Raw genomic sequence first — 15,619 nt, 5'->3', positions numbered from 1 at the left:
AACAGAGCAGTATTGGACGATGGACTTTTGTCTATGTGCGCATCTAAGGAAACCGGCTTGCCTCTGTATAATTAACGTCAATATTTATCATTCATTCACGAAGAGATTTTATTAGAGATTGATAACTAATCTAATAGCTCATTATTTTTCTGTGTCGGCTGTAATCAATGTCTGATTAAATATTTGAATGACTTTTATGATTTGTGTTTCTCGTGTCTTTTATGAGTGTTTAATGCTAGTTATTTAATTATTAGTAATGTTACAGCTAACAAGCTTATTATAAAACAAATATTTACACAATACAGAAAGCCAAAACAGATTACATAAGTAACTTGTACATTCATAGATAAAAAAATATCGAAAGAAAACTGAAAATTAACATTACAAACTACAAATTAATAAGGTAAAAATAAAAGTCAATTCACAGTTGGGGTTGAACCTACGTCAATGAGAACCACACAAGGAAGTCCTTCATGTGTATTAAAAGTTACTACTTTTGTTATACTTTTAATAGAATTCGCAAATAATTGCGAATTGACAGTATTGTGAGCAATGAAATTATCGCAATTACAAGAGTTAATAATTTATAGCGATAAGACCATCACATGACTGAGAATATACGGTCATTCATGTGACAAATCACGAGTGCTTTGATAGTAGATAAATAAAAGCCTGTTAAGTAAATAAATCGTGTCTGCTTTTGTAAATTCGGTAATCCTCGAAGTAACGGAATACTTGTATCAGCGAAGAATTCCAGTTTCTATAGCAACCCGTTCCCTTTCAAATCTGGCTTGTGATTATCGTAATCATCGTAATGCTCGTTGTCACAGCAACGAAGTATTCCAGATTCTATAGCAACGCGTTTCTTTAGAAATATGGCTAGTAATCATCGTAATGCTCGTTGTCACAGCAACGAAGTATTCCAGTTTCTATAGCAACGCGTTTCTTTAGAAATATGGCTAGTAATCATCGTAATACTCGTTGTCACAGCAACGAAGAATTCCAGTTTCTGTAGCAACGCGTTTCTTTAGAAATATGGCTAGTAATCATCGTAATACTCGTTGTCACAGCAACGAAGTATTCCAGTTTCTATAGCAACGCGTTTCTTTAGAAATATGGCTAGTAATCATCGTAATACTCGTTGTCACAGCAACGAAGAATTCCAGTTTCTATAGCAACGCGTTTCTTTAGAAATATGGCTAGTAATCATCGTAATACTCGTTGTCACAGCAACGAAGAATTCCAGTTTCTATAGCAACGCGTTTCTTTAGAAATATGGCTAGTAATCATCGTAATACTCGTTGTCACAGCAACGAAGAATTCCAGTTTCTATAGCAACGCGTTTCTTTAGAAATATGGCTAGTAATCATCGTAATACTTGTTGTCACAGCAACGAAGAATTCCAGTTTCTATAGCAACGCGTTTCTTTAGAAATATGGCTAGTAATCATCGTAATACTCGTTGTCACAGCAACGAAGAATTCCAGTTTCTATAGCAACGCGTTTCTTTAGAAATATGGCTAGTAATCATCGTAATACTCGTTGTCACAGCAACGAAGACTTCCAGTTTCTATAGCAACGCGTTTCTTTAGAAATATGGCTAGTAATCATCGTAATACTTGTTGTCACAGCAACGAAGAATTCCAGTTTCTATAGCAACGCGTTTCTTTAGAAATATGGCTAGTAATCATCGTAATACTCGTTGTCACAGCAACGAAGAATTCCAGTTTCTATAGCAACGCGTTTCTTTAGAAATATGGCTAGTAATCATCGTAATACTTGTTGTCACAGCAACGAAGAATTCCAGTTTCTATAGCAACGCGTTTCTTTAGAAATATGGCTAGTAATCATCGTAATACTCGTTGTCACAGCAACGAAGACTTCCAGTTTCTATAGCAACGCGTTTCTTTAGAAATATGGCTAGTAATCATCGTAATACTTGTTGTCACAGCAACGAAGAATTCCAGTTTCTATAGCAACGCGTTTCTTTAGAAATATGGCTAGTAATCATCGTAATACTCGTTGTCACAGCAACGAAGAATTCCAGTTTCTATAGCAACGCGTTCCTTTAGAGATATGGCTAGTAATCATCGTAATACTCGTTGTCACAGCAACGAAGAATTCCAGTTTCCATAGCAACGCGTTTCTTTAGAAATATGGCTAGTAATCATCGTAATACTCGTTGTCACAGCAACGAAGAATTTCAGTTTCTATAGCAACGCGTTTCTTTAGAAATATGGCTAGTAATCATCGTAATACTCGTTGTCACAGCAACGAAGAATTTCAGTTTCTATAGCAACGCGTTTCTTTAGAAATATGGCTAGTAATCATCGTAATACTCGTTGTCACAGCAACGAAGAATTCCAGTTTCTGTAGCAACGCGTTTCCTTTCACATAAGCTTTTAATAATCGGAATATTGAATTTCAGTTTCTATTAGAACGTGTTTCCTTTGAAATATGGCTAGTAATCATTGTAATACTTGTTGACATGACAACTAATAATTCCAATAGCGAGGTGTTTCCTTTCAATAGCGAAAATAACACTACGTTTTATTTTAAATCAATTTAAATACCAACATCAGATAAAAAAGTATCTATATAAATCAAAATCAATTGTAATATGTTGCTAAGCTCAAAACTCGAAGGCGGTTAGACCAATTCGAGTTTTTTTTTAATTTTTCTTTGAATTCTGAGAAAGGGTATTATGGAAAGGGAAATTGGAAAAATATAAAAAAAAACATTGAAAAGTTTAGTTTTATTTAGTACTTAGGTTTTTTTTTGGAGAAGCTAATCTATATGGTAGCAAAACAAAATGTTCCATATGTATATAGTTACTAAAATGGTAGGCTTAGTTAAAAATCTTAGAGGAAACATTGTTGCCGCGGACAGCTAGTTTAAAAAAAAATTACAGTAACATTAACATAGTTTAGGAATTAAAATATATCAGATGTTGATTATATGCTATTCATACTGAATTATATGATACGATACAGTTTCATGAAAGGGCACATCAGGAAGGAAAATTATTCAGTAAAAAAAGGTATATTACGTCCAGTCATAGGATCATCGTGATCAGTATTTTCCAACTTTTTTGGCTTTTTGTGCCTTAGCCTACCTAAACTTCATATTTTCCTCACGAGATTTCTTTCACCATTCGAGCTAGTGTTAAATGTGCACATAAAAAGAAAATACATTGGTGCACAGCCGGGGCTCGAACCTACAACCTCAGTGATGAGAGTCTCACGCTGAAGCCAACACTGCTCAATATTTAATATATTTCTCAAAATATAAACGCATGCTACGAATTAATGAACAATACAAATATTAATTGTACTGTTCATTAATTCGAAACAGCAGGTAATCTAGGAAAATATAAAGCCATAGAAACGCCGCTTACCTGTGAATCAGTGGAGATAGTGGAAATAGTGGGCACCCGCAGTGACGTAGAGAGATCGAATCGCGTCGCAAGACTTTGTGACGTGCGCCTGCGCAAGCTGCCACTTGAGCTAAGCACGCTGGACGCTGGCAAATCACACGACTATTTATACAATAAACTCAGTTTAGTTAGACGCCTATGATAAAGTCCAGGGATATTTGGTAAATGGACGAAATTAACGTATCGTGTCGTGTCTCAACGCAAATAAAGAGACGCCATTGACTAATCACAATCGAAAGCGTCGTTTCCTCATTCGTTTTACACGTTCACCACACAAGTGTAGGACGTGCTCCCAGTATATCATCATCATCGGCCTTAGCCTCCATTCATTAAAATATATAATAGAGGCGCAATGAAGCCTGCAGGTCGCCCAAAATGGGCAGTCATCGCAGCCCATATACACCATTTTTAGTGAGTGCGTTGCCAGCCTTTGAGGAAGATTACACTCGAATTTTGAAGAGTTGGAGGACGTATCTCTCAGGAAGTCGATTCCACAGTTCGCTAGTTCGCAAAAGAAAATGCTTCGTGAAACGGAAAATCAAATAAATGTTTATCTTGCTTTTATTAACTTTATATACAGACCTTTGAGGCCATTAGGATTTAGCCTATATTTATGATGCTATAGAATCACGATGCGTAGAATTTACGACTCGTATTTTGCATATAAAAACCAGAGCCAGTCAACTCTAAAGATACTTACATGAAAACGAATATTCTTGGGTATTTCCATCCCAATTTTCCATAACGGGATAGAAATCGATGTTAGACCCCAATGTGCTGTATGAAGATTGATCGCCATAGAAACCTGTGAATATAGATTGTATTGTAATGATTATCCAAATTCCTTCTGAAACCCAACCAAGGCGTTCAGGCCCCTCTCTTTCGAATTCTTCGAGATTTGAACGCGATTAAACTGTACTTATTCGGAGCTAGGATACAATCGGTTTTAAATATTATTTATCATGTATGTTGGACCGGTTTTGTGTACAAAGATGTGTTACTAACACATCTTTGTAATCCAAACAACAATTATAGAAAAAATATATCCAAAAATGGAATAAATACATTTAACTTATTAAAACCAACATGACGGTGCGTAGTTGATCCCTCAATGTGTCAATCATGAATAACAGTATGGATATTTTGAATCACGAGGTTTTTATGGTCTTTAAATTTCAAGGGGCAAAGGGGTTAAGGCAAAAAAAAATTGACTTAACTAAGAAAATTGAATAATTGAGTTTGAGAATGAATTTTCAAAATTCCCTTTGGAAATGGCTGTGGTATTCGAAAGTTTTTTTGCGTAATTTTTAAAATAAAATAAAGCCGGATAAATTTAAATAATTTCAATGAATATAGGCACTGTTAAAAACTAAAATTACGCAGAAAAATAGCACAGAATTGCATACAAAATCATTACCTAAGTTTACATATAAGTTTTACTCTTTTTGTCATACATCTATCATTAATTATTGCGATATAAAAATAATAGGCAAGTTTGTTTTTACATTTAAAACACCAGTAACGCTTCAAACTTTTTAGGTCTGGCCTCAGACTTTTGTATATATTCTTGATCATATGTCAATTGAATAGGCAAGTAGGTGATCAGCCTTCTGTGCCTGATACGCTCTCGACTTTCTGGTTCTAAAGCAAGCCCGTTTGTGTGTTTTCCTTCACCGTTCGAGCGATGTTAAATGCGCACATAGACAGAAAGTCCATGAGCGACCTCAGGGTTGAGAGTCGCACACTTAACTCATGAGGCAACACTGCTCATCAGTTTTTGCATTACAGAAATGTTTAATGTGTTACACAATAAACGTGATCTGACCTTAATTGTCAAACCACAACTAAAACGGAATACCGCCACCTACATGTTAATAGTTTCCCAATGGGGTTTGGAGCAAAGGAATGTTTTATTGTTTCGGGTTTTTGCTAACTATAACACAAATTATGAAGATTTTGACATTTTCAATCTTGAAAGAAAACAATTTTTTAATCGGATTTTTATTATTATAAACTTATAATTATTACATAATTTAAAATTTTCCGACGTTTCGCGTGCTTTACAGCGTACGTGGTCACGGTGACGGAAGACAAAAGGTGTTGAATGTCAAAAGTATCACAGCTGTAGAGAAAGTTGTGTTATCTGTATTTATTTCCCCGGAGTTGGTATCGACTAAAAGATGACGGGTTTTTACAGAAACAGTGTTCTGCAGCTATGTTAACCAAAGACAATACTATTTTCAACCTTACTTAAGGGGATGTGAGGACATATTTATAGAATCGGGAAGTCTTTGACTTCATTTAGCAGTAGTAACAAATTAGTTTATTATTTAAAATATTAAGCTGTTGTTTGTTTAATTAGGATTTTATCTATAAATGTACTTTGTATGAACCCAGGCTGAACATTTTGCTCACTCAGGCTTTCTTAATTTTATAAGCGTGGCTATTTTCTAAATAATCGGAGTTACGCCCTGAGACGCCAGACTTAGACACTCTCTTCAACTGTTACATTGCATTCATTCGTTACATAGCAATTAAAATTTTATTATTTCACTTATATTCTATTGTTGTACGCGAGTGTAATATAGAGTATACCTAAAATCCTCTATTATTTAAACCACCCAATGACGATACATCATACTTAATTTACTTATATTTTCTATTTCGTATATTTTGTTTAACAATGTAATGTGTTTTGGCTTTGTAAGTGTCTAAGTATTTTATTTTATAAAATTACTTTTAAATAAATAAATTATATTAATTTAATTTAAGTGTTTAATGTTCCAAAATCTACAGAGGCACTTTCAGCGTCATTTATGTTTTTTTTTAAATAAGAGCCGACCAATTACGGTTTTCTTGATTTATTTATATGTCAGTTTTTAGTTCTATTAATAAGTAACCCGTAAGCATTATGAAGTCTTAAAACTCTTCTGTAGAACTCAGTCATAGATCTCTTATTTATAGCAAAAAAAACCGTTTTTGTTCGACCGTTTTTTCTTTGAATTTCTTTGCATTTTCGATTAGCACGAAGATCTTCATTATATGGGTCTATATCTAGACTATGACACTTAGCAATAACGTGGTTTTCTATTGGTAAAATAATTCATATATTAACGGGAAGTAATCAAACATTTGAAAGTACTGAAAACGTCTAGTTATGTAAATAATGTATGTATGTGGAATACATGTGCCGGTTAGTATGACTACACATGTTTTGAATATTTCGGAAAAAACCTATAGGGGTAGCATTCAAATGGCTAAAGATCTTGCAATAGGTCGAGTAGTTTTTTAATATCTATCGTTTAATAGAGATGACACATATATCAACGTCAAGCCGAAGTCAGGAGGCTAACCCCAGATTTTTTTGTAAACTTTGCAATTAGGACATGCGCCATCTTTTTGTGTCATTTTTCATCGATAATTATTGGTTGTAATAATAAAACATTACAGGGCGCATAAAATTAATTTATATGTAATAATTTAGAGATTACTTCTATAAATATTCTGGTGTTAATTTCCTACCCGATTCCGGCTTGTTAATTGATGAACGCTGTATATATTTTTAGTATCACTGACCTGAATCACCACGATCAATTGAGAAGCTCAAGGACATTCCCTCTTTCGTTGGTACATTTAATGGCGAAGAAGAATTCATATCACTTATATTCCCATTTATATCTGGCTTGCCACGACTTGTTCTTCTTTTTGTTGGTACACAAAATATCTTTGTGCACATCAGCCTAAAAAAATAAATTTTATATTTGACGAATATATATACTTGCATTTATATGCTGTTGGTACACTGTGATTTTGTTCGCAATTATGCCAATAGCGTGCTAATTTGTGGTTTAGGCAATGTTATTTCAATACAAATTCTATTTTTATCCTTATTATAATTTGTGCAAATATTAGATACTATATTGGTAAAATAATTCGTAGAAGACTGATAGGAAGTATAGGGCTGTAGCGTGACCAAAACTTATTTAAACTTGGGGTTATAACAAATTACATATTCACGGCATAAGTAAGTGTTAACTCTTAAAGAGTTTCAGACATAAAATACACAGTAATATATAGTCAATACAATAATATTCATGAGTATTAAATTTTTTACACAACTTTGTATAAGGTATAATCGTAATAAAAGACAACTTTAGCTAGGTGCTAAGCGATTAATAGATGACCGAGGTAAGTCTTTAGTGTATAATTTGTTGTGAATCTTACACTCATAATCATTAGATGTCGACACAGATACTAAAAAGTACTTTTTACAAAGTAGTAGTTACAAAGACAGGCGATTCTTAAACCTGAAGTAGTTCGCTTAAAGGATTAATTGGATCATCTAAGACTCAAAAGCGACGGCCTAAAGGCAATTTGCCTATTAAGGAAACCTACATAGATCTGCAATGTATTTCATACCAGATTTGTACCACTATCAAATCCCATTTCTTAGTAAAACGTGTTCCATACATTCGATTAGGTTATTAGGTAAACCTACCTACCTACCTACTACGCACATACTGTCTCCATTGGAATTTTGAGTCGAGAATACAGTTTCAAGATATTTTGAAAACTGATATCAGATAACTAAATTGTCACCGGTATTTTATCTTTACAATTATTTATGTTTGTACAGTGAAGCTTTTAAGCTTATTAAATCTATAGCGACTTTAACCCCCTAACTTATAAAAGAACTCATCGTACAATTATCAGTTAGAGAAAGAAGATAGATTACTGAAAACAGTACTAAACTATAGTATTGTCTTTTGTTAATATAGCTTTTACACATTGAAAGAAAACACTTTTTTATCGGATTGAAGCTATGTATTATTATAAACTTATAATTAAATAGCTTCAATCCGGTAAAAAAGTGTTTTCTTTCAGTACTAAACTAAATTAGTATTTATAAAAAAGGGATATTCATATAATAAGAATAAATCTAGTGGCTACACCAGCGGTTCTCTACCCAGCTTGTGCGAACAAAGCTTAGAATTGTCATTTTATAAATGCGCAATTAATCTTATAAAGTAAAGAATTTGTAAGGAAGACGTGTACAAATCTACGACAAGCTTACAGCCTATAAAAAAGAAGGACCAAAAACCCCTAACTGTTTTTTATTAATATAAAAATTAGTAGGTATTGCAACGCAGGCTTTTTTCAATTCAGAGGTACCATCCTCTAACGTTAACGTTAACTCAATAAATAAATGGTAGCACAAGGAGCCGTAAACTAAGTACGAAGCCAAGTGAAAACAAAGGACAATTATTAACCATATTTTGCAACGTCCGTGAAACGACATCACGTGCTTCTTGCACAATTCGCCTTTCACATTGTGTTCCTATACAAAAATACTTAGAGAGGATCCTCGATACTAACAGTACTTGTATTTACAATTTATGAATTATTATAACTGTACCGGGTTACAGTCGACGATCCAGCTCGTACTGTACGGCACCTGGGAATGTCAAAAACCAAGGGGATGAACTTCCAGCGGTATAGACGAGAGACTAATCCCTCAAACAAGTATTAAAGATATAAACAACGTGTTTGTTGTCTTGGTTACGATGTTTTTACCATGAAAGAATAGTCTAGGTTTTTTTTTAAGAACAAACGAGCAGGAGGCTCACTAAGTGATACCGCCGCAGATGGACACTCACAAGAGGGCTCGCGAATGCGTTGCCAGCCTTTTAAGAATTGGTACGCCCTTTCCTAAAGGACCCTAAGCCGAATTGGTTGGGAAATACTTCAGTGGGCAGCTAGTTCCATATAGCGGTGGTGCGCGCCAAACATTGGCGTTTTATAACAATACTTACAAAATTAAGCGTATTTTTATAGTCAAATTTGAATAATAATTTAACTTTAGTTTTGTAGTACATATATCATAGACCCAGCCCTCATTAGATAATTGTTGTTAAAACCCTATGGAAGTAACGCAAAAATACGTAAATTAAACAGAAATCAATTGATAATTATTATTAATCTACTAATCAATTAATAATAACGACTATAAGGTCAAACCACTGCAACACGATAAGCATTTGAAGGATAATATTCTTACGTATAGTTAGGACAATCTATTTATGACTTTGGTGTCCTGCAAGTACCAATAGTGTATCCATCATTTAAGAGGTACACACGTAATATATACACACATTATCCTTACAGTTCTGTAATATAAGTAAAAGATAATACCAACAAGATAATATCGAAAAAATAATAATATTAAAAATATAATATACACAATATCGGTACTGTGAACGTGTCGAACACTGCGAACATATAAAGATGTCGATAGTGTAGGAGATATATAAATTAAGTATTTGCAATAATTTAATAAAACTGTATGAAATTTTAAATATTAACATTTTATTTTAATTAAAGTTCAAAGCTTATCTAAAAATAAGGACGGCTGTCTGATGACATTTCGTTCGTATTATAAAAGTCAAATGGGTAAAAAAAATATAATTTTGCAATCAGAAATAAAGTAACGTAAATAAGTGTATTTTCAGGTCAGAGTGATTTGTCTCATTTCATCACATAATAAACACAATTTCACTGAAAGAGACAAGTGTCAAAATTGTTTTTTTCGTTCGTGCTAATTTAAAAAAAAAAACGTAAATTTCAATTTTAAATTTGATTATTACAGTTTCCTTTTTGGTAGCACTCGGTAGATCTACTACGCCTTATACAAATTGAAGGAGTTATCTGTCTCTTTAAATCATACAAAAATCACAATTTCATTGAACGAGACAAGTGTATGCCTTTGTCAAAATTGTTTTTTTCGTTCCTGCTAATTCATTACACTAAATAAAGTGTCACAAACTTTTCATGACCGGCGCCTTAATTTCATATTAACGTCGCCATTTTGAAATGTCAGACTGACATTGTATATTTTCTGTAATTTATTTGTGTGTACAATAAATAATTTTACTGTCTACCAACATCTCATAAAAATCCAACTAAAATGTATTTATTATTATGCATTACAATGGCAAAGTTTTAATTATTAAACGGTTCTAATTGCTAGGTATCTTAAAGATATTATATTAATAGTAAAGGTAACAAAACCTATCATATCAGTTGTTCCTAAGTTTGTGTCACATTTATTTAAGCCTAGAACTGTATTTTCTGGTTACTAGTTTTATTAATACATTTTAATAAATTATAAAGTTAGCTTGCATGGCTTCAAATGATTCCTCTAATGGTTATATCTGAAGAGAAACTGCGTTATCGGCGTTGGAAAAAAATCTACCGTCACATTTTTCCGTTACGCGCCAACTTTTTTTTGTCCCTACCATGGTTGATTCGAAGAGATTCGCGAAGCCATTCATAATATAAATATATAATAACGATAACAATGATAGTAATAATTATATTACAATTAATAAAATTCCTTAATAATCCTAGTAGTAAATAAGGTATAAGGTAAATGAAATAATTGTATTATTTGTATTGTATGTTAACAAACTATATAATTTAACTTTATTTAACCTATTTCTGAAAAGTTGCATATAGTAGATCATTTTTCGAAAAATATGGTCGTAAGAAGTGAAACTTCTTTATGTGTGTGTACACTAGTACACGCACATATTTTTTATTTACTGGCAATACTAATATCTACGACAGCGACGCTATAACCGGCGAAGAAAAGATTGTGGCACTATCAAGCTTTGTAATACCTTAAACAATGAATGCAAAGACTTCAAAATAATTATCATCAAAACGACATTTTGTTAGTTAAAATATAAATTTAATTCGTAAACGATGCAATGATAAATTGCCTCAATTACACGTTATTGCCTAATTCTAACGTTATCTGGTTTTCACCAACTCTAGTTAAGTGTTGCGTGTTTAATATTCGACGTCGATATACATCTTAATAATAAACTAAATAATTGAGGATTATTTGTATCTATTTTAATGTACATTTACGTGTAATTCGCTTCGTCTGTTAATGTAATATAGAACATGAAACATTCAAGAAACTTTGACTAGTTATAATTCTTAGTAATTAAATTGGAAATATACCGTGTTTATACAATGCCTGCATTAGTTTTGTTCGCAGCGAAGTTATAGTCGAAAATGAACTGTTTCGAGACAAGGATGATACGGCAGTGTTAATGTTATTAATAATATACATATATCAAAATCAGTGGCGCTACATCGTTTTTAGTTGTGGGCCTCAGATTTCTGTATATGTTCATGATCATTTTTTAATCTAATAGGCAATTAGAAGATCAGCCTCCCGTCAGACGCACAACAGTGCTTGCCAAAAAACCTACAAGAAATATGTATTTCTCTAACGTAATACGTACTTATATAGGCCAGTAAGATCCGAGTGTCTTATAGACCCCTAAATAGACTCTCTATTACTAGAAGTAAGAACTGTTTCTGGACATTTTCTTATGTTAAATATCCTTTTTTGTTAATTTGGTTCGACCTACATTACTTATTGGTCATAGTAAAGTTAAATTACATCTTTGTGTAGAGCAAACATATAAATCAAGTAATACGGACCTTTTAGGGTCATCCATGATGTGAATTTTCAATGAGACACTCTTGCAGTTCATGGCCACAGCTCCGAACATCATCTCACCGAGTACGCCCGCATCAGTTGCCGGGCCTTTATACTAAAAGGGAAAAACTAAATTTTAATAAAACAATTCCTTGACAATGGCTAATATATTAGACACGTTTTGATTTAGTTATGCAGGGATACGTTACAAGATTTTTTTAACTTGTCAAAATTACATATTACGCGACTTCAGTCCCTATAACAATCAACACTTTTCGCGTTATATTTCTGTACTGAGATATTTCAACACGTGCATATTTCATCCATAACATATTTTTTTCATAAAATTTTTGTTTTGAATCTCCTTTAACGAGAACTATGAAACGTGAATCATTTTTACATAACGCGTTATATGGGCTCCTACAAGCCTTATGCGAGAATACTGTTACAACGCGTTTCCTATAACGCGGCACCGCGTAAACAGATTTTATTGCTGAATGTGTGTTATGTTGTGGTTGTTCTATCCTTGGCAAGAGTACATAGTTCGCCCTATTACCTAATAGTTTGCGTAACTTTCAAGTTTACCACATCATACATAATACTATTACGGTATATGTTTACAAGCTTTTTTTTATGTATGACAATTAAGGTAAACATAAATATTACAATAAGCATACAATAATAACCAGAAAAACACAGCAAAACAGCGGACTAGGTAGGAGACAAGATAGACTTAACTTAACAGTACTTCTTTTAATATTAATTATGTTATTAAATAAAAGTATTCTTTTGTTTATTTTTAAATAAACTAAACACTTAAACGTGCCTTTCTTTCACACAAAATAAAACTAACACACAAACAATAAATATTACATCAACTAATACAATTATATCAAATGATGTCATTGATAGAAATCTCGAACTTTGATTTACAAGTTTCCTTGACCTTATAAAAGATCGTTACCACTTACCACTGGTCGTTTAACTTTCAAACAATTTGCAAACGATGCTGTGTTGTATATATACGAATTTTCTTACGTTGTTTAGTTTCTGCATGCCGTATTTCTACCTTTATATTTATTTATTTGAGTTTCGCTATATTACAAATAAAAAACTAACATTCATTCTTAGGGACGCAACGGGCGGCCCTACAAAGCGATATTTTCCAGATAACCTAATAATTACTAAAAAATAAATACTAAGTGTAAATTGTTTAAGTAAATCAACATAAACTACCGGAAACATAAACAATTACCAAACAATCTAAAATAAACCAGGAACCAGGATATGGTTAATGGTTTTATGTAGTAGACTATGAAAAGAGGTTAAAGAGGAAGGCAATTGTATGGAGTCGGGGAGCGTTCACAATCTTTGTAGACCAGAGACAAGAGTGTATATCAACTTATTAGTCCTATAATAACGAAATCAGTGTAATTCCACTATTTTAATATAAATAGTCTTTCGTCTCTTTCTGCCAAATTGCGGTAACGTTGTGAAGTCAGTACTGTCAGTTTTCAACGGGTAAATGAGTTTTTTTTTTTTTATAGTGCATTAATAAAAGTAATTCAGGTTCTATGAACTATGTAATACTGGAGCAACTTTTACCTCTTTAAGTAGGTAAGTAAAACAATATTTCTCTAATATTGTTCTTCCCATAGTAATGACACCTTTCACGTACATATTTTATAAATGTCCAATCATTTACATTGCTAACCTTCAACTCGCAAAGGTTAGTCTGTTAAAACCGAAACAGTTTTCCCAGGAATATATGTGCTTCCTTAATTAATCCGTGGAAGAGACTAGTTAGTATATTAATCCTCTTTGTGTTTGCAGACGTATATATATTATAACTATATTTATATTATATTAGCGACGCTGTGGAAAATCTATACGACGCAAGTGGAAAGTAGATTTTAATTAGTAGAGTTCGGAACAGATTTAGCTAGTTCTTTTTTTTAAATTTGGGTAAACGTGCTTACGGCCATTAACTACAGACTAGTCGATAACAACTCCGGGAAAATAAATACAGATAATACAACTTTCTTTACAGCTGTGATACCTTTTGACATTCGACACCTTTTGTCTTCAGTTACGGTGACCACGCACGCTGTAAAGCATGCGAAATGTCGTAAAAAATTAAAATTATGTAAAATAATTATAAGTTAACTATCAATGGGTTCGTTGCCGTTCTTAATTTGAATCTAAAAACTTAAGACAAGATTATTTATTTTACCACAGATTGGCGTGACAATGAGAGAAAAAATCGTTATCGTAAAGTTATAATTAGAAAGTCCGACAAAGCCAATAATAAATGCGGACATTTGAAGCCGCATAAAATACCACAGTTCACCGTTTCAAACACGCATCACGTGAGACGAGATGAATTATAAAAACCGGTTTTGAATTTAAAAAAACCGGTTTTGAATCGCGAAACCGGCGTGTTTATTCACTATAAGTCTTTTAGGCCAGTCTACGAATAGTCTGGCTCCTGGAATCGATACATCCTTCAGCTCTACATGAAATAGCCTTAGTTAGATATCAAACTCAAACTCAAAATAACTTTATTCATACAGGTAACCAACTACACTTATAAACGTCAACAGAAAATATGTTAAATTTATTCTAAATTTAAATTCACTACCAGATCGCAAGTCAAGGGCGGGCAAGAAGAACTGGAAAAAAAACTCTTCGCCACTCCAGCAAATCAATCCCAAGGAAAAGGATCATTTATATAATCATGAAATATTTAGATATTTAGAGAAGTTAATAATTTAATTTGCAAATTATATTCTATTGTATTACTGTTGGATGTCCCGTACCTTACAGAAAAAAATTAGGTTGAGAAGCGGTTCGAAAAGCCGTTAAAATTTCAACAATACTTTAAAATTAGGCTCAAGCTGATTGAGTTTATCTTAAAAATATACAGTCATCAATTAAAATTAATAAACGCCTAAGAATTAGTACACAATACATCAGCTTAGCGAGCTACATTCATTAATATGAATGAAGCTAAAATTACAGTCCCAAGTGAGCATTATTTACGTTGTAATCAAAAGGACTAACATCTAAAGTGGTCTAAATATAGATACGAGTAGTGCGAATAAACTGTGAATTGAGTCTCGTGACGTTCAATTGTTTGTTATTTTTATTCTGTAACAGTTAATACGATATCCACAGACTAAAACAGAAGAAATATAAATTATTTTTAATTCGAAAAATTTCATTTTAATTCTATAAGCATAAAAATGAAATAATCATAGATTGAAGATCAGATATAATAAATGATAATAGAATAATAATAGTGTATTGCACAATATAAAATCTAATAGAACTGCTAGTGTTTGTAAAGTGATGGGATTCATGCCTTAGGCTAGTATTGTTGATACTGTTGCATTTGTATGCTGACTTATACAGAGTGGCCAAAAAGTCTGGCCAAAGATTCTTCCCTGGCGCAAAAGCCATATAGATAATTCATTTCTGCATAATCCAGTTGAGTGTATTCTCTCTGTTTGAATCTAGCCCGATTCATACAGTACTGGTCACAGGTTATCATAAGTCTGAATCATTGTTTTGTATTTTCGTTCTAGAAAGAAATTAAGAGCCACTAATGGCCATGTCTAATAACTTTTTAGAATCTCTATTAAATGCGCCAACAACTTGTAATATAGT

General features: G+C 32.7%; 1 protein-coding gene across 7 annotated transcripts in view; it reads right to left on the bottom strand.

The window, feature by feature from the left end:
* The window catches only part of LOC123708845 (folliculin-interacting protein 2), a 34,836-nt gene that overhangs the window by 17,297 nt on the left and 1,920 nt on the right, over nucleotides 1-15,619 (bottom strand). For 2 of the 7 annotated variants that reach the window (XM_045659772.1, XM_045659773.1), the window contains exons 3-6: nucleotides 11,953-12,065; nucleotides 7,012-7,175; nucleotides 4,136-4,240; nucleotides 3,397-3,521 (exon numbers count right to left, since the gene is read on the bottom strand). In XM_045659772.1, the coding sequence (XP_045515728.1) occupies nucleotides 3,397-3,521; nucleotides 4,136-4,240; nucleotides 7,012-7,175; nucleotides 11,953-12,065 (507 nt within the window). Of the gene's footprint in view, nucleotides 1-3,396; nucleotides 3,522-4,135; nucleotides 4,241-7,011; nucleotides 7,176-11,952; nucleotides 12,080-15,619 lie in introns of all 7 variants that reach the window. The other 5 variants (XM_045659776.1, XM_045659775.1, XM_045659774.1 and 2 more) reach the window with 4 other exon arrangements.

This window comes from Pieris brassicae, chromosome 4, assembly GCF_905147105.1.
Source record: "Pieris brassicae chromosome 4, ilPieBrab1.1, whole genome shotgun sequence".
NCBI classification, from domain to species: domain Eukaryota; kingdom Metazoa; phylum Arthropoda; class Insecta; order Lepidoptera; family Pieridae; genus Pieris; species Pieris brassicae.
Note: the sequence above shows the minus strand (reverse complement) of the source record. Positions and strands in the feature narration are given on the sequence as shown.